At 41.9% G+C, this 24,447-nt stretch overlaps 1 protein-coding gene across 1 annotated transcript in view; it reads left to right on the top strand.

Annotated features, from left to right (window-relative positions):
• SPAG9 (sperm associated antigen 9) overlaps nt 1-24,447 on the top strand; it is a 2,484,778-nt gene that overhangs the window by 1,807,186 nt on the left and 653,145 nt on the right. Inside the window, exon 17 of the mRNA XM_044084932.1 lies at nt 17,978-18,142. Within this exon, the coding sequence (XP_043940867.1) occupies nt 17,978-18,142 (165 nt within the window). The remainder of the gene's footprint in view (nt 1-17,977; nt 18,143-24,447) is intronic.

Genomic DNA, 24,447 nt, shown 5'->3' with positions numbered 1-24,447 from the left:
TCATGCTAGAATATTCAGCAGTGTTTTGTTTTCTCCACACTCAACTGTTTAGATTTCATTGTTGCTTTTATTCTGGTAACCTTGGAAATCTCAACTACGGAAAGCTCATCTTCAGTGGAGGCCCTTGAATAAAAAGTACACAAGTCCAGACAAAAACACATTTGCTAACCCGCGTTATATACACTAGCTTAGGAAATAATGGCATGAGTAAATCTAAAACGGACTATACAGAATTAAGTGAGCTGTGTTGATTTAGATCTTAAGTTCTAACTAAACACATGGTATACTGTAGATTAAAGATACAGTAAACTCTCAGTTAACCTGCACCCATGGGGATTGGTAGATGCCGGATAACTGTAGTTTCTGGTTGCTTGAAAGTTACTATTAAAAATAGGCCCGACTAACCCTATACTATTTGTTTGGTTTGATTTAGGTTGGGGAGAGAGGGAATGTATTCCCATCTTCCTTTTTAAAACTCTAAAAATATAAGGTATGTTTTTGTGGGAGGGAACAGAAAGTGCAGCACATGAAAATTTTACTGTATTTCTTTGATTGCTTGAGATTGCTGGTTGCTTGAGTTCCAGTTAACAGTTTACTGTATCATAATGTAATGAAGAAAGTATGATTTGGGTGGCAGAAAACTTAACTTGAGCATGCTACATATGGAATGTTCATAGAGGCATTTATTAATGTATTCATTCATTTATTTTGATGATTGTTTACCGGGATAGTCCGACTGGGCATAGACCTATTTTCAGTAAAGGCCTGGGAATAAAAGCCCCAATAGATACAAGTAACAAAAGTGACATAGGTTGTAAACTTGTTCAGAAGTAGCATAAACAAAAAATGCAAAATATACATAATACATATACAAAGTTATATACTGTACTATTCCAAAATGAACTCAAAGCATGTGACTGGAAACCTCTAAAAATACTCCCACTAGAGGAGGCTGTCAAATATTTTAACTCCAAATTCCTTGCAATCCTAGATGTGCATGCACCTAAACGATCTATTAGAATAAAATCCAAACCAGCCCCCTGGCTTACAAAAGAGACGCGACAAAAAATTCTACTTAGAAATAAAGCTTGGTCTACATGGAGAACTAACAGAACTTCCCCTGAACAACAAACTTTTAGACAGCTAAGAAACATCACTAAAAAGCCATACTCTCCGACAAAAGAACTACTACTGTAAGCTACAACAAACACACCAGAACAATCCTCAAAATTTTGGACTAACATTAATAGGCTCCTTAACCCTGGCCACTCTAGTACACCAGCCCCTCATGATGCTGATCATAATACCCCAATTCAAATAGCCAACAACTTCAACACCTATTTTACAGAAACTATACAATCCCTAGCTAGTCAGCTTTCAACTGATAACAGAAGGATCCCATTTTCCTCAGCTGGATCATTACCTACATTTACATTTCAGCCTATCTCAACCACTTTCATCTATAGAATCTTATTAAAACTTAAACCTTGCACTCCTTCAGCCGACCAATTGCCTTCTGAATACTTACAAAAGCAGCCAAAGTTATGGCCTTCCCCATATCCATCCTACTTAACAGAACCATTAATGAAGGAAGTATTCCAGACATCTGGAAAATCTCCCACATCATCCCCTACATAAAGGAGGTAAATCCTATGATTACTCTAATTATAGACCAATAGCCCTGCTATCACCTCTAGCAAAGATCATGGAAAAGTGCATTCACCACCAGCTATTAGAACACCTTACTAAACATGACATACTGGCTAAATGCCAGCATGGCTTTAGGCCATTTCATAGCACTACCACTGCTCTACTCTCTTTTACTGACTCCATATATAGGAATCGTAATAATAACACCCTCTCCTCTGCTCTCTTCATCGACCTTTCAAAGGCTTTTGATATGGTTAACCATCCACTGCTTATAAATACTCTTGAACTTCTTGCTCTAGACACACGAGCCATACAATGGTTCAAGTCTTACCTTAACAGACAGCAGGCAGTTCTCTGGGAAAACAAACTTTCATCCCACCTACCAGTCACCCTTGGAGTTCCCCAGGGCTCCATTTTAGGACCTCTTCTTTTCTCACTATTCATCAACGACCTTCATATAGCAGTCCCTGAAGCCACCTGTATTCAATATGCCGATGATTCCACACTTATATGTTCTGCCAACACCACGTCTGATCTATACTTTCTAACTCAGAAAGTATTCAACTCAGTAGAAGACTGGTTCCTGAAACGCTGTCTCCTTTTAAACGCCAAAAACCAAGCTTCTACTTTTCACACCTACCAATAGGTCCTCTTCGATAAACTTGTCTATTAAGTCTAACAATGGTACCCTCATGGTTCCTGATCCTACTACCAAACTATTAGGAGTTACAATTGACAACAACCTCAACTTTGATAACCATATAAATAACACCATTCAAACAGTGAACAGAAAAATGGGCTCCTTATATCGAATTAAACCCTTCTTAACTCCCATAGCTAGAACCACTATTGCCCACTCTCACTTAGTCTCTACTCTTCTCTATGCTTCTCCCATTTATACTAACCTAAAGAAAAATAATCTTCTCAAACTGTCTAACTCCTACAACAATATTGCCAGATTTGCCACTGGAAATGCATTTGAACACACCACTGTCTGAACCTTAACCAGCTAGACTGGCTTGAACTCCCTAACATGATAACTTATTCCCAACTCACCATTGCTCATAAAATATTTTACAAACCAAATCATACTCCAATACTTGCCAACCTAATTACTCCCTATAATAATCTAAATTCCCTACGCTCCTCTAGCAAACTACGTGTTAGCATAAGTAAGTCCAATAACTTGTCAGGTGACAGCCTATTCTCCAATACTGTTGGGAAACACTGGAACCTTCTACCTACCGACTTAACACTACTACCTTCTCTGTCACTCTTTAAGCAAAAACTCAAACGTCACCTAAAATCTCTCTGGCTATGCCCCTGCACAAACCCTGATTAATCTACTACCTATCCTACTTTATCTTCTTACTGCCTATGGATATCTAATCACAATCTATATACCTCTCTGTATTCTAAATCTGGATATTGTAAAACTTTTATAACCACAAATATTTAAGTTAACTACAATGAACTCTAGTGTATCCTTTCATATCATATGATTATGTGACTGACATGACTTTATACTCACCTTTTTATTATTGTACTTTTTAAAAACCTTTCATCTTTATTCTAAATACTTACTATTTTATGTGTTTTATTATTTTCTAATGTGTTTTATAATTTGATATTTCATTTTGAGCTATGCTGGAGCTTTTCTCCCCGGGCCTCTACTGAAAATGGAAATATATCCAGTTGGACTAGCCCGGTCAACAAATGTAAAATAAAATAAATAAATAAAAATATATAAAGAAGCATAAGTAATACCTAAAAATAGTAGAAAGTAAACAATTGATCTGAAGTAGTTAACTTCATTTGGTCTACAACCTGTGGGTATCGGATCCGAGCCGGCAGCTTTCCAAGCTTACAGATCCGAGATCCAAGCTCCTCCCCCTTACCCATAATATCCTGCTACCTCCTTGTAACTCTCAGATCTCGTTTGCCGCGGCTTAAGATAGCTTCTCAGAATGAGCTCAGTGTTGGTTTGTGAGTAGTTTAATAACAGAATTCTTATTTTTCACTATTTCCCTTTGTGTGTGTGTGAACCTCAGGTAGTTTATCATAGTGGTTCTGTTTCTTTAGCTGTAGTTTATTTAATTGTGTAGTCAGCTAGTTCCCCTCCCCCACTAGTGTGTGTGAAGGCGTGTGCTGCTTCCTTTTTCCTTTACAATGGCCGAAGGCCCAAAGGTCATTTTTTCTAAATGCACAGAGTGTGGTCATAAGCTGTCCCCAGCGGATGGCCACACTCGGTGTGTGTTATGCCTGGGTGTGGAACACCTTTCCACAGGCTGCACTATTTGTGCAGCGTTTAATCCCAGAGCATTAAAAGACAGAAAGGCCAAGCTGATTTTGGCGGGCCTTCTGCCACCAGAATCTTCTTCGGCTTCTGCTGTGGTGTCAGCCGTTACCACGGCTGTCCCACCCGCCACTCCCGATCCCCTGGCTGGGACTCACCCTCCCTCTTTGGTCCAGGAGGAAAAGGGAGGGCAGAAAAAAGGATGAGAGAGACAGGGAGAGAGAAAGAGAGAAACGCTGGAGTCATAAAAGGCGGTCGGAGTAGACTCCCTCGGCTCCGCCACCTAAAGTTGCTGCTTCTCCCTTGAAGGTCTCCGAGTCTACCCCCTCTCTGCTCCACTCCCCTCGTTTCTCCCCGGAGTTGGAGGAGGAGACTCTGTCACCTTCTAGGTCATCAAGACAACCTTCCCGGCCACCTTCGGTGGCCTCAAGTAGGTCTACTAGAAGTTTGTCAGACGCAGATATGGATCGAATGATGCGTTGATTTTTGCATGCTCAAATGCAGTTGGGAGTGCTCGTGCCTCCCCCCCCCCCCTCTGGGGGGGAAGCTCAACACCCTTTTTTGCCCCTATTGCTTCTTCTCCGACCCGCTTTCGGGTCTCGGAGCCATCGGATCCAGTTAGCTTCGGAGCTGGGGTGGGGCCAGCGCTGACAGCGTTTGCGTCTTCGGTGCCGACCATGCCCTCAGGTCTATTGGATCCAGGATTCTTGTCGGATCCGAGTTGTCGGAGCCGTGGGGCGGACGTCGGATCCGGAGGGGCTAGTGGAACTTTGGCTCCATCCAGGTCGGGTCACACTACCCTTTCGGATCCGATCGGGTCGCCTTCGACACTGATCCGTACGTCGGAGCCGAGGGAACTGCTCACGGTTCCAAGGGGGAGCAGTTCACCATCGGCATTCAATGTAGTGGAGAGGGTCCTCTCGAGGGACTCGAGACCCCCGGTTTTTGCTCCAGACCAGCCCGTCGCTCCCACGCAGTTGAGCCTATCCTCCATCATCCGACCCCAGGGACAGTCTGCACTTACGTCCCAGATGGTTCCCTTGGAGGAACAGGACATCGCTGGTGAGGCCTGTTCTGACAGCCCCCCGAGGAGGTGCCTCACAAGCGGAAGTGCAAGAGGAGGCACTTGGACTCACCTGAGTCCCTCACGGAGGACACGGACCTGGAGGAAGGGGAAGGTTCCCCAAGATCACCCCCCAAAGATGTCTCCTTTGGAGACATCATGGAAATGTTACGCATCAGGGGAGGGGGGGGTCCGCCCAAAAGCCTTCCTCGGACGAGTTCGTGTTTCTGGAGGCGTTTGACGCAGGCCCATCTACCTCTTGGGTGTTACCCCCCGCCAACCACCTGGTAGATCTTATTACTACCAGGGCGTGGAAGGAGCCAGACACTGTGGAGCCGATCCCCAAACGTTCTGACAAAATACTCAGCCCGCCCTCGGACAAGGCATGCTGGAGTAAGGGTCCCCCTGTGGATGCTATGGTGGTGGCGGCGGCCACCAAGAAGGAACAAGCACAGGAGAGTTCCTCGGTGCATCCTCCAGATAAGGATTCTCGGATGATGGACCGTTTGGGAAAGCGGATGATCTCTTCAGCGACCTTCTCGGTAAGGTCTCTGAATTACATGGCACATGTTATTCGACTCCAGCGGGACCTGATTAAGGAGTACGCTGGATCACCCGCAGAGTCCATGTCGGCCGAGAACAAGCGTACTTTCTCATCCCGAATGGCCACTCTCAAGTCGATCACAAACACATCCATGCGGCTCTTCTCCCATGCCACGGAGGGAGCGGCTAGGGCTAGCGGAACGGGCGTTGTCTTACGAAGACAGGTCTGGCTTCGTCTTTTCCACTTTGTGGAACCCTTTAAGGCATCCTTCGCAAATGCCCCTTATGACGGTTCAATGCTACATTCATATGCTACTTATGGAATGTTCATAGAGGCTTTTATTAATTTATTCATTCATTTATTTTGATTGTTTACCGGGATAGTCCGACTGGGCATAGGCCTATTTTCAGTAAAGGCCTGGGGATAAAAGCCCCAATAGATACGAGTAAGAAAAGTGACATAGGTTGTAAACGTGTTCAGAAGTAGCATAAACAAAAAATGCAAAATATACATATACAAAGTTATATATAAAGAAGCATAAGTAATACCTAAAAATAGTAAACAGTAAACAATTGTTTCATGCGTTATACATGTATAATCTTGAATTTAGGTAGATGTGACTGTGTCACTATTTGTAGTATTCAAAGCACTGTACAAGGGTGTAGGTGAGGAGTTAGTGTGCAATGGGGTAATTAGGGTGAGAGTGAAAATGTTGAACAGACTATTTAGAGAGAGAAAGTAGTGATACTTGCGATGAGTATATAGGTGAGATAAGTTGGACAGTGTATCAAGTAGAGTAAGATATCAGCAAGGGATTAGACAAGAGGGAGTGATAGCTAGCCAGGAGTTAGACAAGAGCAGAGCCAAGAATTAGATTGATGGGATTTTAGAAGTATTTTAAACTGTAAGGGATTGGCAGTGGTTAGGATGTGCTGGGTGGTTAAGTTCCAAGTCATGGAGATTCGATTAGAGTAGAGACCATCTACAAAGTGATTGTTAGCGTCTGTGACTTGTAATAAGAATTTGTCAGAAGATCTCGGGTGTCTTCTGTTAGATTGAGGCCAAAGTAGATTAGAGTACAGGACATTTGTCAGGCTTGGTATTTTGTTCCATGGGCCATTGTAAGTTGAGTGAGAGGTAATTGGGTAACTCAAGCCAATTTAGTTGACGTAAGGCAGTGCAGTGATGGGATCTATATGGTGAGTTAGTAACAAATCTGGCTTGTCTTATTGTAACAAGCATCTAGTTTTGTTGCATCTGTTTTCTTCAGGTTGTTGAAGATAGACGAGGCATAAAGAAGAGCAGTGAGTAGATAAGTCCTAGATGATGTACATAGTCTTGGCTTGTTGGAAATACAGACTTTAAATAAATTTTAAATGCTCCAAAGTGAAGCGCAGATGTACCTATGAAAAGAAAAATAACTGAGCAGAAGTTAGGCACAGTGAAAGTGGTAAAATGTGAGGAGAAAAGTAGGAAGAATGCCAAGTAATATTAAGGCTCTAAGCTGTTAATGAGCTGCTTCCTGTAGTCTTAGGGTACAAGGTTTGATCCCTTACACGTCACTTTGTCTACTGTGCAGTTCTGAGCAAGTCACTTAATCCTCCTGTGTCACCACTGAAAAGGGACCCTGGTATCCAGTGGGCTTAACTGGTCAACAAATGTATAAAATAAAAATGTAAGAAACATGAACCATAAAAGAGATGCAGGATGTGGGTGTGGAGAAGAAGAGTAATGGAGAAGGGAGAAAGCAAGGGAGTGTATATTGAAACAGGATGAGAGAGGAAGTAGAAAAATGAATTGTACATACCTCTGTGTTTTATTGTATATTTTTGCTGTTAACTTATGGCAATTGCTTGTGCATATTTATGTAATGAGGATATTTTCTCCTCTGGCCTCCCCAGAGAAAGGGCTGTGCCCACTTAGACTTTCACTGTAATATAAAGCAAATAAATGTGTAAATGAGTGAAGTACTTAAAATGGTAGGATATGTTATATCTTGTGCTAAATGTAATTGAGGAAGTATAAAGGTGGAAGGTGTAATGATACATATGGCCATTAGATTACAGGTGGTCATTTAACATAAGGTTGACAACTGCTTGAGGACAAAAGGAGACATCATTCTGTCCTATATCCATTCTGTCAACCCAATCCCCTGTTGAGAAGAGTAGCAAGTTGAGCAGGACAGGCTAGATTCTGTATCCTCAGGCCATTCTACAGGATGCTTTGGTATTCTTAGGTTAGTTGATCCTCTCTTCCTGCCCTGAGGCCTCAATACAGTGGGACATTCCTGATGCACTTTCCATTGGAGTTATCATTATGCTCCCAGACCATCTCAGATGCCTTCTTCCAACCCAAAAAGGGCAGCATCTCTACTTTGCATCTTTCTGGACAGCTGAGCTCATTATTGTATCATGGTGACTAAGCACAGCCTCACTAAGATGGAACCTTACTTGTATTATTTCTTACCACTTCCTGATCCTTTTTGGTCACTGCCCAAAGCTTGTGACCACTAGTTTGTGTGGGGGCATGGTGTGACCTTTAAGAGCTTCATCTTATTCCTCTTTCTTCACCAACGCTGTCTGACTCAGTGCCTGCAATACTCATATGGCTGCATTCAAGCACTCATAATTCTCCCCATTCCCTGTAGCCTTACTGATGGACAAGACCCCTAGATACTCTTAATTTATTCCCTTGCAGAACCCTGTACATCTGAACGTGCAGTAAAACAATCAACTATTTTATGTTAAGGATTTCCATCCCAGCTCCTTCACCTGTTTTATGGTTAATTGCTGCATTGCACACCAGAAGTCAGCCATTTATGGTCAAGTGGACACTATATGCAGAAAAAGCATAGTGGTAACCTTCATATCTCCAAACCAAATGGCCTTCAAACGTTTCATTTTGGGGGGGGGGTGTATTTGACACCCTATTGCTAAAATTCTTAGAGGAAGGGAAGATGCGACACACCCTTATTCAAGTCATATATTCACCTATCCACCTTGAATACACTTAGCTGTAAGAACACATTCACAGTTCTGTGCATATGTGAAGACTGGTCATTATGCATCATTGCTCCCAGGACCCCAAACTTGTTTAGTGTGTCCCATAGAACTTTCTGGGGTATGTAGTTAACATGCCTTCTCCAGGTTTGCAAAATAGGCAGTGCAGTAACTTTCATGACCAGCCAGTAAGGCCCTTTTTGTTGTGTTTACCTTGTGATGTCGGGGAGGTTCTCATGCCCTGTGATCCTTGAAGGGGTGCTGCCTCAAAGGTTGTTTTCCCTGATAAAATCACTTTTGCCAAATTTGTCAGAGAAGCAGGGGCCACAATAATAGGTATCTAGAATTTGACCTCCATGATTTATCATTTAAAGAGTCCAAGAAACTTGGACAGAACAGGGGCACTGTGACTTACACCTGGAGCTTGGTGTTGGTTATGCTCACATCCAAGCACCTATTAGTTAGGTAATCCTCGTAGCTTGATTAGGTTGATGTCAAAGTAGTATTGTTTAACTGCCATATGGAATCTGCTCTCAGAAAGCAAAGAATGGTGTTGGGGTTTGAGGTTAGTTGACTGTAGGCCGGATTAGAATGTGCTAGACCCTGACGATGAAAACTGGCTTCTAGGATGTGGAGTGTCACCTCAGTGCTAGGAGCCAGGACATGAGCAAGAGGGTACCAGCTAGGTATAGTTGATCTAACCTTGGCACACGAAACATTGGTTTAGGAACTGAAGTTCTAGATTGACAGTGGTTTGTTGTCTACCCTGGAGCACTTAAAAGAAGTCCTGAGCAGAGGTGGGGATACTCGCAAGCCCCTAGGTGAGTATAATTCAGTTGGTGTTTGAGGCAATGAATTAGAGAGTTACCTTAAGTAAAACTACAGATGCATCTAATACTGTTTCAGAGTAGATGTCCATTTTGGAGACCATGGTTGGGTACTTAATAGGACACATCCTGCTAGTAACTTTGTTCACTTGGAGTTAGAGAGGTGGAAGGTATGATTGGGAGAACGAGTCTGCCTGATAAGATGCTGAGTGGGAAATTGATGGGTGATCCAATTTTGTTTTTTTGGGTTATCGGATCTGACCTTGGCGACCTTAGAAGCTGTGGATCTAGAGCTCTGACTCCTCCCCTACCCACAATCCATCTCTTCCTCCATGTACCTCAGATCAAGAAGGTAGTGTTTTCAAGGGCTCTGATTGATGGTGTTAAGCAAGGTACATTTTTTCTTTGCCTTTTTTTGGCAGTCTGTTCTTTTGCTTCCTTTACCTCCCATTTTAGTTGTCAAAAAAAAAGACACACACATCTGTGTAGTAAGATCAATAGCTCAAAAGACTGAAAACCAAAATATCTAACATGGGAATTTGCCCCTTCTCCACTGTTGTGCATTCTTGGAGTTGGTATATATAATTAGGAGGAGTAGGGGGCTTGCCCCCTGCATTAAAAAAGCTTTCGATATTTTGATTTTGATATTCAGTCTTTAACGAAGGAGAAATCTAAATAAAAGAAGACCAAGGAAGAAGAAAAGGGCAAAGATGAATCATCTGAGAAGCAATCAGATAATTCTAGAAAACTGTGTCTGGTCCTGCCAGAATCCTTGCGTCTAGCACCAAAGATGTCTTGACTGATAGAGCGGGACTCTCCCCCTTCATATCTGCTCGTTATTCACCTTTTCTTCAGGAGAAGTGCTTGTCTAGGCCCCAGTCAGTGTCATCATCCCCTATGTCTGTTTGGTCAGTGAGGAGCATTATTGAAGCAGATCTTGACAGGATGATGCAGAGATTTCTTTGGATACAAATTCAAAAAAGGGGTTCTTCTGGCTCTGTCCACACAGGACACACTGTGAACAGTTCAACAACCCCTCCACTAATTTCTCCAATTCTGATCCATCCTTCAGATCCATGTCCAATGGATTCAAGCCTCCCGGGAGCACCCACATTGGAGATGGCAGTCCTTTCAACCTCTACTCTTACCCTGTCCCTTATTCTTTTGACTCTAATGCAATCAGATCAGGAAGAGTTTCAGAGCTGAATTATCTGTGCAAGGGCTCAAGGCGAGGATTCAGTGTTGAAACTTTGAGAACAGTATCGCTCAGTGCCTCTGTACTAGATAGCTTGGCCCCAGTGTCTACTTCAGATCAGGGGTAAGTCAGGTCAGGGGAGACTTTTCCTTCATCATGCCTTGATTGTAGAATAGTCTCTTTGGGCCCAATCTCCACTTCAGCATTCGATGCTTTCAAAAAGGTTCTTGCTAGGCCAAGAGAGAAAGTGCTTTCCATATGCTTGGCTCTATCCCAAACTCTCTTGGACATTGCATCTGACTCAGCACATCCATGTCAACAGGGATAGCAAGCTTCCTTTAGCCTTGGGGCTGCCCACCAGGTGAGTTCCCTTTCTGATTCTAACTCATGTCCTGAGGTCCCATTGAGGCAGGGTCCTAGGAAACAGACATGTAAGGGGAGACTTTTAAATTCTTCGTTGGAATCGGTCACTGAAGGCACAGAGTTGGATGACTGGAATGGGTCTTCAGGATCCCCTCTGGAGGATGTCACCTTTGGTGATATTTTGGAATTGATGAAACAACAAAGGGGTTGGTCCACTAATATGCCCTCCCCTGAAGAGTCTGTGTTCTGTGAGGCTTTGAATTTGCCTCTCCCACCTCCTGGGTGGTACCACCTACTGATGCACTCATAGACCTGGTAGCTCAGCAGGCTTGGAAGGATCCAGAGACAGTAGATCCAATCCCTAAGAAACCAGATAAGATTTTGATTGCTGATGAGAACAGAGTACACTGGAACAAGGGTCCCCAGAACATACGATGACACTGACAGCAACCCTAAAAAGGAACTCCGTGAGAGTATGGCTGTCCATCCTCCAACTGGGAATAAGGAGAGTGGGACAGAGTTGGGAAACAGATGTATGCTTCAGTGATTTTCATACTTAGAGCACTGAACTACCTCGCCCAAATGAAGTTTTTCCAGAGGGACTTGACAAAGGTACACACCAAGTTCCTGTCAAGGAACCTACTGACATACATCCAGAAAACAGGGAAGTTCCAGTTGTCCAAGTCACAGGGTATGTGTAATGCATCTATTTGTCTGCTTTCCAGTGCTGCTGATGGTATGGTTAGAGCTGCAGGTAACAGCATAGCTGTCCGCCTGCATGCCTGAATGTGAATGTGTGACTTAACAGAAGGCTTCAAGACATCCTTTCTTAATACTCCCTCTGATGGTTTCGCACTCTTTGAACCAAAGGTTAAGGAAATTTTCACCAGGATAGAACAATATGGTGAGACACTTTCTGCCATTGGAATCCACTTCTCTACCCCTCAGGAAACCTTCTGCAGAAATCTGAGAGACGGCAAGATGATGTGGTTCAGGAAGTCTCGAGGGTTCAACCATGATGCTCCTGCAGACAAGTCCTCCCAAGGCAGGAACAGTTTCAATGAATGTCCCCATCAAAGCATAGGTTGAGTGCATAATCATAGATTCAGTAGCCCTTTTTCTGAGAAATCCTTCCACTGAACCTGAAGGATTACCCAAATGCCTCACTCTGGAGACAGTCAGGGGGGCGCTTATCACTGCACCCTCAAGCCTGGGAGGCCATCATATCAGACACTTGGGTGCTACAAATAGTCACCAGAGGCTGTATAATGCATTTTGTGTCCCATTCCCTTAACTAAAAGGATTCCCACAGTTCCACCTCATCAGATGGAATCCACAACAACAGAAGTCTTAAAGTTGTTAGGAAAACAGTCATCCAGCAGTTGCCCCCCCCCCCCACCAGTTAAAATCCAGAGTCTATTCCACGTTCTTTTTAATTCTGAAAAAGACAGGACCTACGGCCAGTTTTGGACCTCCATAATCTGAATCAGTTTGACAGCGTTCTTGGGAGTCATGGGCTCAGTCCATTCTACCTCTTTTGAGGTAGGTTGTTTGGATGTGCTGTGTAAATCTCCACCAGGAATGCCTACTTACCATATCAAGATTTCAAGGCAGTCAAGAAGATCTCTTCTTTTCCAGTTCAGGTCAATGACCTCTGGTCTCACCACAGCACCCCTTGGTTGTTCAAGTGCATAGCAGTAGCCACAGCACATCTCAGACTATTAAGGTTCTGGGTTTTCCCAAACTTACATGATTGGTTCCTCACCCCACCAACCAGGGCTCTCCTTCAGCAGTGGAGCTCCTTGCTCCAGTTTCAACATTTGGAGATCAATCAACCACTCCAAAAGCAAATTGATACCCACACAAGTTCATTGGTTGTCAGTTGAACACGAGCAACCAGATGGCCACTCTCCTAGAGTCCAGGATTATATCTCTGCAGTAGACAGCCTTGCAAGTTATTCAGCACCCTTTGCCAGTTGCAAGACTTATCCTTCAGTTGCTAGAACTGATGGCTTCAACAATAACGTTAGTTCCCCTAGCCAGATACCACATGAGAATTTATCAGTGGAGCCTTTTGGTACAGTGGTTTCAGTTCCTCCATCCTCTCAATGCATGGATTCATCTAACACCCATGTGAAAGTCTCACATTACATGGTGGTTGACCTCATCAGCGCTCTCAGAAGGTTGGCTATTTTCTCCACATCCCCTCATCACAGAGGCTGCCTTCCTAGGGTGGGGGACTGTTTCGAAGGGAAGACTGTTCAATGTCAAACGCAGTCTCCACATTGGTGTCCTGGAGATGAGGACAGTTCTCCCAGCATTGCAGACTTTCCAGGACTCTTTCCCCGGGGGTGTCATCTCCATCCCAGATGGTCAGTATATTAGCCTGGTACACTGGCAAGCAAGGCAGAACCCCTTCATATCATCTATGCCAAGAGGCCATGAGATTGTGGCAGTGAGTGACTTCTTCCCATAGCAACATATATTTCTGGGACTTCCACCGTGTTAATGGACAAATTGAGCATATCCACCCTCCTGTCTCACAAGTGATCACTCATTGAAGCAGTGGTGAATTAGGTCTTCAGTCTCTGAGATCAACTATGCTGTGATCTTTTTACTTCATACCTAAATTTTAAGGACAACCATTACTTCACCCTAATTCCTCCACATTGACAGTCACAGTGAGACACTCTAGTCTACAATTGGCCCCCAGGTCTTCTATATGCCTTTTCCTCCTTTATCTGATAACAAAGTTCATTCAGAAACCAAGAAGGTGCAAGGCCAAGGAAATCCTCATTGCTCCATTCTGGCCTCCAGAAAATGTGGTTTCCCTTCCTCTGGCCTCCTATCCTGTGTCTTTCTGGACCCTGAAGAATCATCCAGACCTTCTGACGCATCCATTCGAGGCAACCTCACCTAGACCCTGAGGCACTGAAGCTAACTGCATGGTTCTTCCAATTTTAACTGTGGCCAGAAATGCCGGGCTTTTCATGCAAATGGGTCATATTTTGCTATTCTAAAATAGAGTACCGGAAAAGTTTACCTTTGCAAATGGAAGAGATATTCTGTATCTGGGCAGCTGCTAAGGGGATAGATCCCTTTTCAGCTGCCTTCCTTCCATTCTAGACTTCTTGTCAGACCTTTTCATAAAAGGATCCAGCTTTTCAGTAATTAAAGTGTAATTAACTGTTAGTTCCAATTTCCATATTGGACAAAATCAGATGGCTATAGCATCTCTAAAGATTTCAAAGCCCTTTCTAAAGGGAACTTTCTTATTTAGATGACCCATAAAGGTTCCTTCCTCCATGGGGTATAACTGTCATGCTTCAGTTGTTAACAACCCCCCCCCCCCTTTGACCTAGCAGCTTCAGCAGACTTAAAGTAGTCTTCTTGGATTCCCAAATTACAAGCACTTTCTTGTAAGCCTCTTTACTTAATTATCCATAAGGTTTTGGTTTCTCTGAGGATGAATTCTACATTCATCTCAAAAGTGGCATCCAAAAGTAACAAAAATCAAACCATTATTTTACCAGGTTTCTTAAGATTTTCCAACAAAGGAGGATATACTCTGCAGCTTAGATTTTATCTCCAGATGACAAAAGATTTCAAAAATTCTGATCTGTTTGTAGTTTTTTCTAAAGCCAAACTAGGCCAAAGTGTTTTTCAACATGCACTCAGTAGTCTTTGTCTAGAAAAAAATTAGGACTCTCTAAGAAACCAAGAACTTACTCAACAAGGTCTGTCTTTACTTCTACTGCTTTTATGAATTACTATAGATGAAATCTGTACTGCCGAAACATTGTCCCCAATTCACACATTCATTTCTAATTAAAAGCTGAATATACAGTCAAGACCCCATACATCTTTTGGTTCCACCATTCTTAAGAATGTAATTGCTTGATACCTCGCAGGTTTATGGCTAGGGAATCTGTCTCAAAAGGTTGAATCGGATGGAAAAAGACAACAACTGGTAAGAAAGTTGTGCATCCACCATAACAATAGATCCATCTTGTCTTCTTTTTGTCTATTTCAATTTGCCTCCCTCCTTTCTTCTTCCAAAAAATATTTTTCCTGGTTCTACTCTGAGTAGATTTAACTAGGAACCTTGTCATTGCACAACCTTGGTTCATTTTTTTTCTCCAGGTTATATTCTGGTACAGAATTTAGATATGTTTTATGAAATGTTAAAAGACTTTGTTCGTTGATAAGTAGGCAAATTCGATCTGAGGTATTGGGTGGAAGAGAGGTATTATGGGTAAGAGGAGTCAGAACCCTGTATTCACAGCTTCTGAAGGTGCTGAGGTCAGATTAGATAACCCAAAGGTTGAATCGGATGAAAAGAAGGCAACACCGATCTGTCGTTATGGTGAGTACATAACTTTTGTTTCAGTGTTCATCGTGGCAGTAATGCTAGGACAAAGGTGGATAACCGCCACTGAGGAGAGTAATTTTAAAGATGGCGGCTTCTGTAGGGGGCTGGAAATATCTTTTCATATTTAGAAACTCTCAGACAAGGAAGGTAACAGCTACAGAAGTCACTGAAGTTCATGGCCTAAGCATGGTAATGGAAAATTATCAATTAACTCAGGAGAAGGTGCAATGTTACCTAGGCTGCTCTCAGGAAGAATGGAGAATATTATTTGGGGGAGAAGGGAAAGCTTTTGAGGGACTCTAAGCTGTAGGATAATGAAGAACGTTCAAGTTGATTGTAGTCTTAGACACGATGGGCTCTGCTAAGTGGTGAGGGGCTGTACAAAAGAAAAGGAACAATTCTGCTTGTTGTCCGTATCACTTGGGATATTATAGCTGTAACACTGTGGCAAGAAGACTTTGCTTAAGTAGTTATAACTTAATCAGTTTATAATTTGAAGGTGTAACAACCTGCTGAACTGAGGAGTTGTGGGAAGTGTTTATTACTTGGTCATAGTAAATGGATGCTGTTCATTGTCTGGATGAGGTGTCCAATTGTAAAAGGTTAATAAGCACTGAAGAGGCTTGAGAGGGGGCAGAGAAGATGTACCTAGTTTCTCTCACTGTGGAGACCTGCCAAAGCTCCAGCTGATAACATTTTGTTCTTGAATGTATCTTTTTTCCTGTCTGTCAAAAGTGTTGTTGTTGTGTCTTTCGGCTTTTCCCTGTTAGGGGTCAGCACAGCGGAAACTCCGGTCCGCTAATGATTGGCAGTAGATTTTTTACGTGCTGAGTTGCCAGCCCTGATGCACAACCTTCAACGAAGGTACGCCCATTCAAGCATGTCTCCATACAGAAGACGCTCTAGCTGGGAATCGAACAGGACGTCTTACTGTGAGGTGACAGCGCTACCGCAGTACCGCCACTGCAGTACTGTAATAACCTTTAACATTGATGTTTCTATTCACCTTATCTGAACTAACAGGATAGTCCTTCCCCAAATCTTTTGGGTTTCCAATACCATGACGAGAATTGACCCCATCCCTAAGTCAAAGTATGATTAAAGTTAATCAGATTAGTAATGTTTCAGACTTTGGTGTTAGCCAAAAGTGCTCTTAGCAGCACCTGCATTGTACCCAGAACTGACTCCTCCTACAGTTCGTACAGAGGGATCTATATTAAAAGACCAAAGAGGTGTTTCAGAGAGCACCTCTTGGTCGACACGTAATGAGCGAATGCACTAAAGTGCGAATGCTCAAAACAGCGGAAAGAAACCGCTAGCACAAACACACACACACACTAAATATACCAACTCCAAGATTGCACTACAGTAAGGAAAGGGGCAAACACATGGGAATGGCCAAGTGATTTCTTTCCCATGGAAAGAAATGGCTGTTTTGAGCGTTCGCTCATTACGTGTCGACCAAGAGGTGTTTGATGAAACACCTCTTCGGTCTTTTAATATGGACCTGTACAGAGTTATATTTATTGGTAGCATATTTAAATAAGACTGTAAATTCTGTTTTATGTGACTCATTGCTCCTACTGCTATTGGAACTATCTGGGTATCCTTCTTCCAGATTGCCCTTGTTTCTACCTGCATATGCTGGTATTTTATGACTTTGTCTCTCTCTTGTATGCAAGACACTCTAATCACTGGGTGTAGCAATTTTCAATGATCAATGCTACTTTTCTCTTCTTTTCATGGACTACTATATCTGGCTTTCTGGCATATATTTTTTGAACTGTTGGTAATGGATGATCCCATGGGATATAAACTTCATCATTCTCTGTAATGCTTTGTACTTTGTTTCCAATGCTTCTCAGCTGCTTCACTATTGGAATGTTTGCACAATCCCCAGTGCAGCCGTTTTGCCACATTATTGTGCCTTTCAGTATTCAGGCCCTCTGCCATTAGTGTATGACATCCAGCAACAAGATGCAATACTGTTTACAGTTCTGTTTTATAGAACCTGTATTGGTCTGTTTCTCCCACATATTCAATGGGCTTTATAAACCAATGTGTACATAGTCCACTGTCTTGGACCACTAATATTAACCTTTCATTATTTTAAATTCACCTCTCCTTAATCATTCCTGTGTCTGATCCTGATCGACATGGAGGTTGTTCCAGGTGTTTTCTGCACTTGCAATTATTTTTATTCCTTTTTCACACATTTCTTCCCTTCTCATCTGACTCTTAGTATATTTTTTCTTTTGTTTTTTAGCACATTCAGTTGCTGCCCGATTTTTGTCCTCCTTCTACTGCAGTGGTAATGTCATTATAGTAGTATGATGATGCAAATCAGTGTTTACTCCCCCCTCCCAATAATTTGAGTATTGCAAAGTCTGCTTAAATGGCTATTAATTGTTTTTTTTTTACCCAATATGTAGTCATTTTACTGAAGATATATTGCTTAAACCATATTTGAATAATATAGAGGCCTAATACATCCATTCTGCTAATTTGCTTAGCACTTAACATCAGAAGTGTTTTAATTTTCATTGACAAACTGTTTGTTATGATGAATGAACCAGAAACATTTTGAAGTTTTATGAAAAGGAAGGTCTTGTAATAGGAAAAAACATTTTATGTACAATTGTTGTGACATATGTTGTATTGTTTTCAGTTGTGGTGTGCTGCAGGAGTGAACCTCTCTGGTGGAAAAACAAGAGATGGTGGTTCTGTAGTTGGTGCTAGTGTGTTTTATAATGATGTACCACGTTCTGAAAGTGAAGGTCCCCGACAGCATGGATCCCAGAGCAGCCTGGATAAACTTGAAGAAGAGCTCAAGGTAGGAGGAATTATTGGTAGTGCTTTCATTATCTGATACTGCAATTTTTTGTTAATGTGTTGCTATCATTATACAATATATTTTTATCCAATTACATTCTTTTAAAACAGAATGATAGTTATTAAACATTTCATTGCAAATGCTAAAAGCTTGCATGTTTTCTTGAGGTTCACTGACTGATTTTGTTATGACCGACCTTCCTTAATTTTTAAAGGAGATGGTATGGATGTTTTTTCAAGGCCTTGCTTCCTCTTATATGAATGCAACTGCCAAAGCTTTTATTCTTTTTATTATATGTACTTTGACAAGTGGCAAATATTTGGATGATTTGAAATCTGGTAGTAAGTGTAATCTAAGTTTTAGAACAATATTTACTGCAGATTAGAAAGATGATAGAGGGATGGCAAATAGGATTCAGTATCTGCAGTCATCTTTTATTTAGGGGCAGTGGGGGGAGACCTAGGATAGCTGATGTATGATGAACACATCACTTATCTCAGTTCAGCAGAGCTGTAGACAAGTCATTCAAAGAGCTGTGGGTGTAACATTTGAGAACTGAACTCAAGGAAACTGGACTTTATTTGAGCTTGTTACTGGTGAAATCTCATTTTGTTTGTCTTTAAGTTCTGGAAACCTTTTGAGTGTATCTATTGACAGGTGGAATGGTTTCAGAATAAAAAAAAAAAATTGGGGGATGAGGAACTGATGTGAGAGCAGTGTGCTGTATATGAGTAACCTGAAGGACTTAAGGCAGAGGAGTTCTGATGTGGGTCGCTAGTGTCCTTAAAGGATAACTGGAGTGTAGAGATTTTAGACTGAAGCCTTGGACATGACCGGTAGATTGTTCCCATTGTTTGATTTCATTCTCCTCTGCGTGGGTAGAATGTGACATGGGAAACTGAATGTGAAGAATGGAAGAAGTGATTTGCAAAAATTTGTTGATGAATGTCTGAGCAGCTGCTATGGAGTTAACATGTCATTTGCACAGAAGTGTTAGGAGTCATAGCTTAAGACTCTTCATACCTTGTAAATTTGTCATTTGTTTCATGAGTGGTTTCTTTTTTTTCTCAAGTTGGGGGCATGTCTTAGAATGCTTTCTCCACTTCTGGAGTATATGTCAGGCACTGCTTACATTATGCTTCATCTTTCTGCAGTGTTTACCTTTGATAAATCATTGGAGTGAAGACTGCCTGTTTTCATAGCCTACACTTTTTCTACAGGACGTGGAACATCTGTTACTTAGATTTGGACATTAGAGCAGCTGTCTCAAGCTGAGATCCGAAATTCCTTGTGGTACATTTTACTGTATTTCCTTCATCCTACTGTAACTGAGGTGCATTTTATGTCCTGGAAGAGTATGGTTTGTTGCCCCCCCCCCCCCCAAATGCTGCAGGCTGTAATGGGAACAATTCTGCTAGTGGATTAATGTGGCCATCATTCCAGAATCCTTGTTCAGAAGTTGTAGTTTACAGTAAACCAAGCATTACATGTGTTATGTACTTGGAAGACGACTCCAGTCTAGTGAGGGCACATCATGGTATTTGCAGGATTGTTGAGCATTATGTTGCCCTGGTGGTTTAAAGTAGTCTCAGTTGCAACATCTGGGTACCATGGGTAAGTAGAGTTTTGTCAGAGTGAAGAAGTCATTATGGGTAGCTGTCACTGTACTGTTTTATATTAACTTGGCTGTAGAACCGCTTTTTGGGTAAGCAAAACTGCACTCCCCCTCTGTACTGTTGCAGTGGCTTCTAGTGTTTCTGTACAACTTATACTGTTTCCAAGTATCTTGGGTCATATGTATGGTGCATTTCTTGAGTGGAGTTCAACACATCTTTTCTAAATGGAATCTTTTTTTTTTTTTTTTTTTTTTTTATTGTGCCCCAGGCATTTATTGCTCATTAATCATTTCATATAGATTTACCTGCTGACTAAAACTGCTGCATTGAAAACTTGCTACTTGCACAGTTATTTGCTGGAAGTAATGCTCTCCCATTCCATCTATCAGTAGGTTAATTTTCAAGGACAGCATTCACTGTGTTTTTTTCTCCCACCTGTTGTGTTGCACTACTTGTATACTCTTCAGCATCAGTACTCTTTTTATGGTTTTTGGTACAGAAGAACTGAGTATTTGGGGATGCATCTTTCCCCTATGACAGTACTTAGTACGAGTGGAGCCTGGTAAAGATGCTTCCCTCCCCCCATAACACACATGAGAACAATTGCGGCGAGTTTTGCTTTTATAACATGACATGGTGAATGGAAGTTCTGTATGTGGTTAGTGACTTGGATTTTTTTTTTAAGGTTTGGGTTTACAGTAAGTACCTAAATGATATATGTGCATCACCACAGGTCAGAAAAGAACTTGGCTCCTGCATAAAATGAGATCTTATTTAGTATTGTCTTGCATTCCTTCTTTAAGAGAACTTGAACTTCATGAAGTTAGTATAGTCTTCCAGTGTTGCATCATGACATTGTCTTCTGTAAAAACCCTTTATTTTGCTGAAATAGTACTGCAGAAGCGAACTGTAAAACTGTACTACTGTCTTCATTTGGTCTTATTAATAACTGGGTTCCTCCTTTGTTTATCATTTATTCCATTTGTTCAGCATTTTTCCTTCGCTCCCATACTTGAAAACATGCCCTTTGCAATTCAGTGATAAAACTTGCCCGTCTTGAAATTAGTACGGCTTTTGAGCACATTTCTGCCACTAGCTCAGTTTGCATCTTGATTCTTATGTTCATTATTCAAATGTTACTGCTTTTGATGTTTTAAAGTGCCAAATTAATAAAATGTTCATGAGATAAACAGGCTAGAGACCTACTCTGCTCATACTGCCTAGGAAGAGTAGATGATGACATAAAGCATTTCATTAAGTGCCAATGACTCAAAACAGTCCGTCACACACATAGGAGGGAGGAGCTTTTCATCTGTATCATTGCCAGAAGAGTGGCAACAGTTGAAAGCAGCCAAGACAGGGATGGGTCTTTGCACAACCCAGTCCTTTACTAGAGAATCATGGAAAGGCTAAAGAAACACTTCATTTTCACATCCTCCTGATGGCCATTCAGTTTACAAAACAGCCTCCCTGTGACCAGGTAATTCTCCTTGACTAGGAAAGGGCTTAAATTTGTGCTCAGCATCTGCTTCAGCAAATGTCAAGGGTCTTGAAGGAGTGGGCCCAAGTATCTACTTCAGGAAACATGCATTAGAAGGATGAGTCCCATAGTATGAGCACCAGCTGACCTCTGACCAGTCTTTTGCAGCATGCCTCTAAGTTGGGGGATCCAGGGAGTAAGTTATTTGAGTCACTTTGCCATATCATGGCATAAGTGAAGTTAGAAGCCCTCCCCCCTAATTCAGCAGGGTGGTTATAGGGGTCTCTGGGACTGCACTTGAGGCCCTACTTTTCAGGCATTTTTAAAAAAAAAATTACATTTATTGGTCTGACAATAAAACAAATCAACTTTAACACCGTCTGGGTTGAATCTTCGCAAATGTGTGCTTATATGTCCAAGTCAAAAATAATGAAAATTAGCTGGATGCACTCATTATTCCAATCTGCTGTGAAAATTGCTCATGCAAATATTACATGGTTATAGTGGTGCTAATAGTTATATCTTTTTCTGTTTTAATAGCACAAGGACTTCTACATTTAAAAACGTTCCTTCATAATATGGAGTAACATATATAACAAAGAAATTAAACTCAGTACATATCTACCTCTGTATGCCGCGGTGGTACAGCTGTAGCGTTGTTACCTCACAGCAAGAGGTTCTCCTGTTCAATTCTCGGCTGGGCTTGGGAGTGCCTTCTGTGTGGAGTCTGCATGTCCTCCCCGCGGTTGGGTAGTGTTCGAAAGACATGCGTGCATAAATGGGCGTGCCTTCACTGAAGGTTGAGTGTCGAGCTGGCACCTCGGCGTTTCTTAAAAATCTACTGCCAATCATTAGCGGACCGGAGTTCCACTGTGGCGACCCCTTACCGGGAAAAGCCGAAAGACAAACCACAACATATCTACCTCTGTATGGTTGAGTCACTGATTATATACCAATTTGAAAGTCCACCAAAGCCACTAATAAAGTACATTACCTACGTAAGTAACCATATAAATGTTAATACACTTGCAAATATTAATTTCATCAGCTTCTCCCTCACACAGTACATTGTGCAAATAGAAAAAAGTCATCATTTGCACTTCATAGTATCTAGTAAACCATCTGCATTAATCCAGGGTTAACATATTTTAAGTTAAGAAGCATCTCCATGAGAAACCCCTCTTAACAGAATCTTATCAGATTAGGTGACTGTAATAAAAGATACTAAAGGATGAAAAAGACATTTTAAGGCTGAATTAATTTCAGTCTATCGTAATAATCAATTTGTAGTCTTTGTTTCTTCAACACTTGCGGATGGTTCTTCCTTCCAGCATTCTATTAAACCTTTAACCAGCTTATAGACAATTCAGTGCCTCCTGTTACCTTGAAACAGCTACTTGCCAGGATATTCTGCATAAAGTTTTCCAGTTATTCCCATCAAGGAAATCCTTACTGTCCTGATGTGAAGCATCGTTTTCTGATGTCACATTATGAATGTCTAACATATCTTGCTTTGAAGTCTTATGTAGAAGTTATACTCTTAAAGCCTTCTAAACTTGGATCATATTTTGGCATAACTTCTAACATATTTTCAGAGTAGAAAATAAGACTATTTGAAGTAATTTAACCAAATTTAGTAACTCTTATGTCTGATCTCTTGTATCACCACATCAGGAAGGCACATAAATCAATAACTCCATAATAATTATCCACACAGTCTGCTCAAATACTTTGCTTTTAAAATATCACTTTCCAGTTATTCAAATCATCAGCTAGTCTATTGTACACAAATGCTTCCTTCAGAACCAAACAGGAGCAAACTCTACCATCCTAGGGAAAGGTATAAATGCATTCTGATCCCCACCCCCAGCTGGAAGTAGTAACTTACACCAAAGCTTACACTAAAGCCCTTTACCATCACTTGTGTAAGTGTATAGACGCAGCTGTTCCAGAGAGAATCAAACCCAGAACCCCAAGTAAAAACAAGCCGCCCTGGTGGACATCCAGCACCAACAAACTTTACGACAAACGCAAAAGATTGCAGTCTAAGAAAACTAAGACTAGGCCCTAGCAATGGAAAAAGCACCCTCCTTAGCCTCAACAGGCAAGTAAGACAACCTGTCAAATCCTCTAAGGTTAACTTTGAGAAAAACTTAATCACAGCCAAGGATAACTATCAGACCTTTTACAGCTACGTATGTAGCCTAAAAGGTAGGACCCAAGCATGTGCTTAACTAGTGAGTAACTGTTTCACACACACTGATACTGCAGAGATGGCAAACCTGCTAGCAGACAGATTTGGCAAAAGTTTCACTCCGTTATCCCCTCCAAACTTATCACAAGCCTTGCCCCCAACTCCCCCCCACCCTACATATCTGAAGTGCAGGTCATTAAAGCCGTGTGCAAGGAAAAAAAAACAGCCTGTTTGGGACCAGAATGCATCCCAGGCTGTCTTCTCAACAAACTAAAATACAAACTAGCACCACCATTAAATACCGTATTCAATCACAGCCTAACCACAATCTTTGTTCCTGTGGAATGGAGAATAACAACAGTTATTCCCTTCCACAAAGGTGGCTTAGCAACAGACCCAAGGAATTATAGACCCATAAGTCTGTCCAGGCTCATCTGTAAAGCCACGGAATGGAACATCATGGACTTTGTAAATGAAGACATTGGCAACCTCCAAGCCCTGGATCCCACCCAGTTTGGCTTCGTCAAGGGCAAATCCTGCCTGTTAAACCTGGTGGACTTCATACCTCGACTTGGCAAAGGCCTTTGACACAATCCCAGACTCAGGAATTACTGATAAACCTAGCAAACTGAATGTAAACCCCTATGTTGTAAGATGGTTTGACAACTGGCTCACAAACTGGTCACACGCTATCAAAGTGGATGACTCCACATCAACCAGCAGACCTGTCCCCAGCAGGTGCCACAAGGGTCGATGCTGGCCCCCTACTGTTCGGTATGTACTTCTTAGACGTTCAGGCCATAACTATGGGGCTGTGGCTGACCAAGTTTGAGGATGACTGCAAACTGGGTGCAACTATTGAATCCCCAAATTATGTTAGTATACTTAAGGAGGGTCTTATGCAGAGCAACAACTGGTGTCTTAATCGCGGTCTCAAAGTGAATGCAAAGAAATGCATAATTATTCCCTTCGGTAAAAACAGTGTCCCTTCATACTATCAAATTAACAATACCCC

The sequence above is a fragment of the Protopterus annectens genome, chromosome 10.part0 (genome assembly GCF_019279795.1).
Source record: "Protopterus annectens isolate FY-2018-M chromosome 10.part0, PAN1.0, whole genome shotgun sequence".
In the NCBI taxonomy this organism is placed as follows: Eukaryota; Metazoa; Chordata; order Ceratodontiformes; family Protopteridae; genus Protopterus; species Protopterus annectens.
Note: the sequence above shows the minus strand (reverse complement) of the source record. Positions and strands in the feature narration are given on the sequence as shown.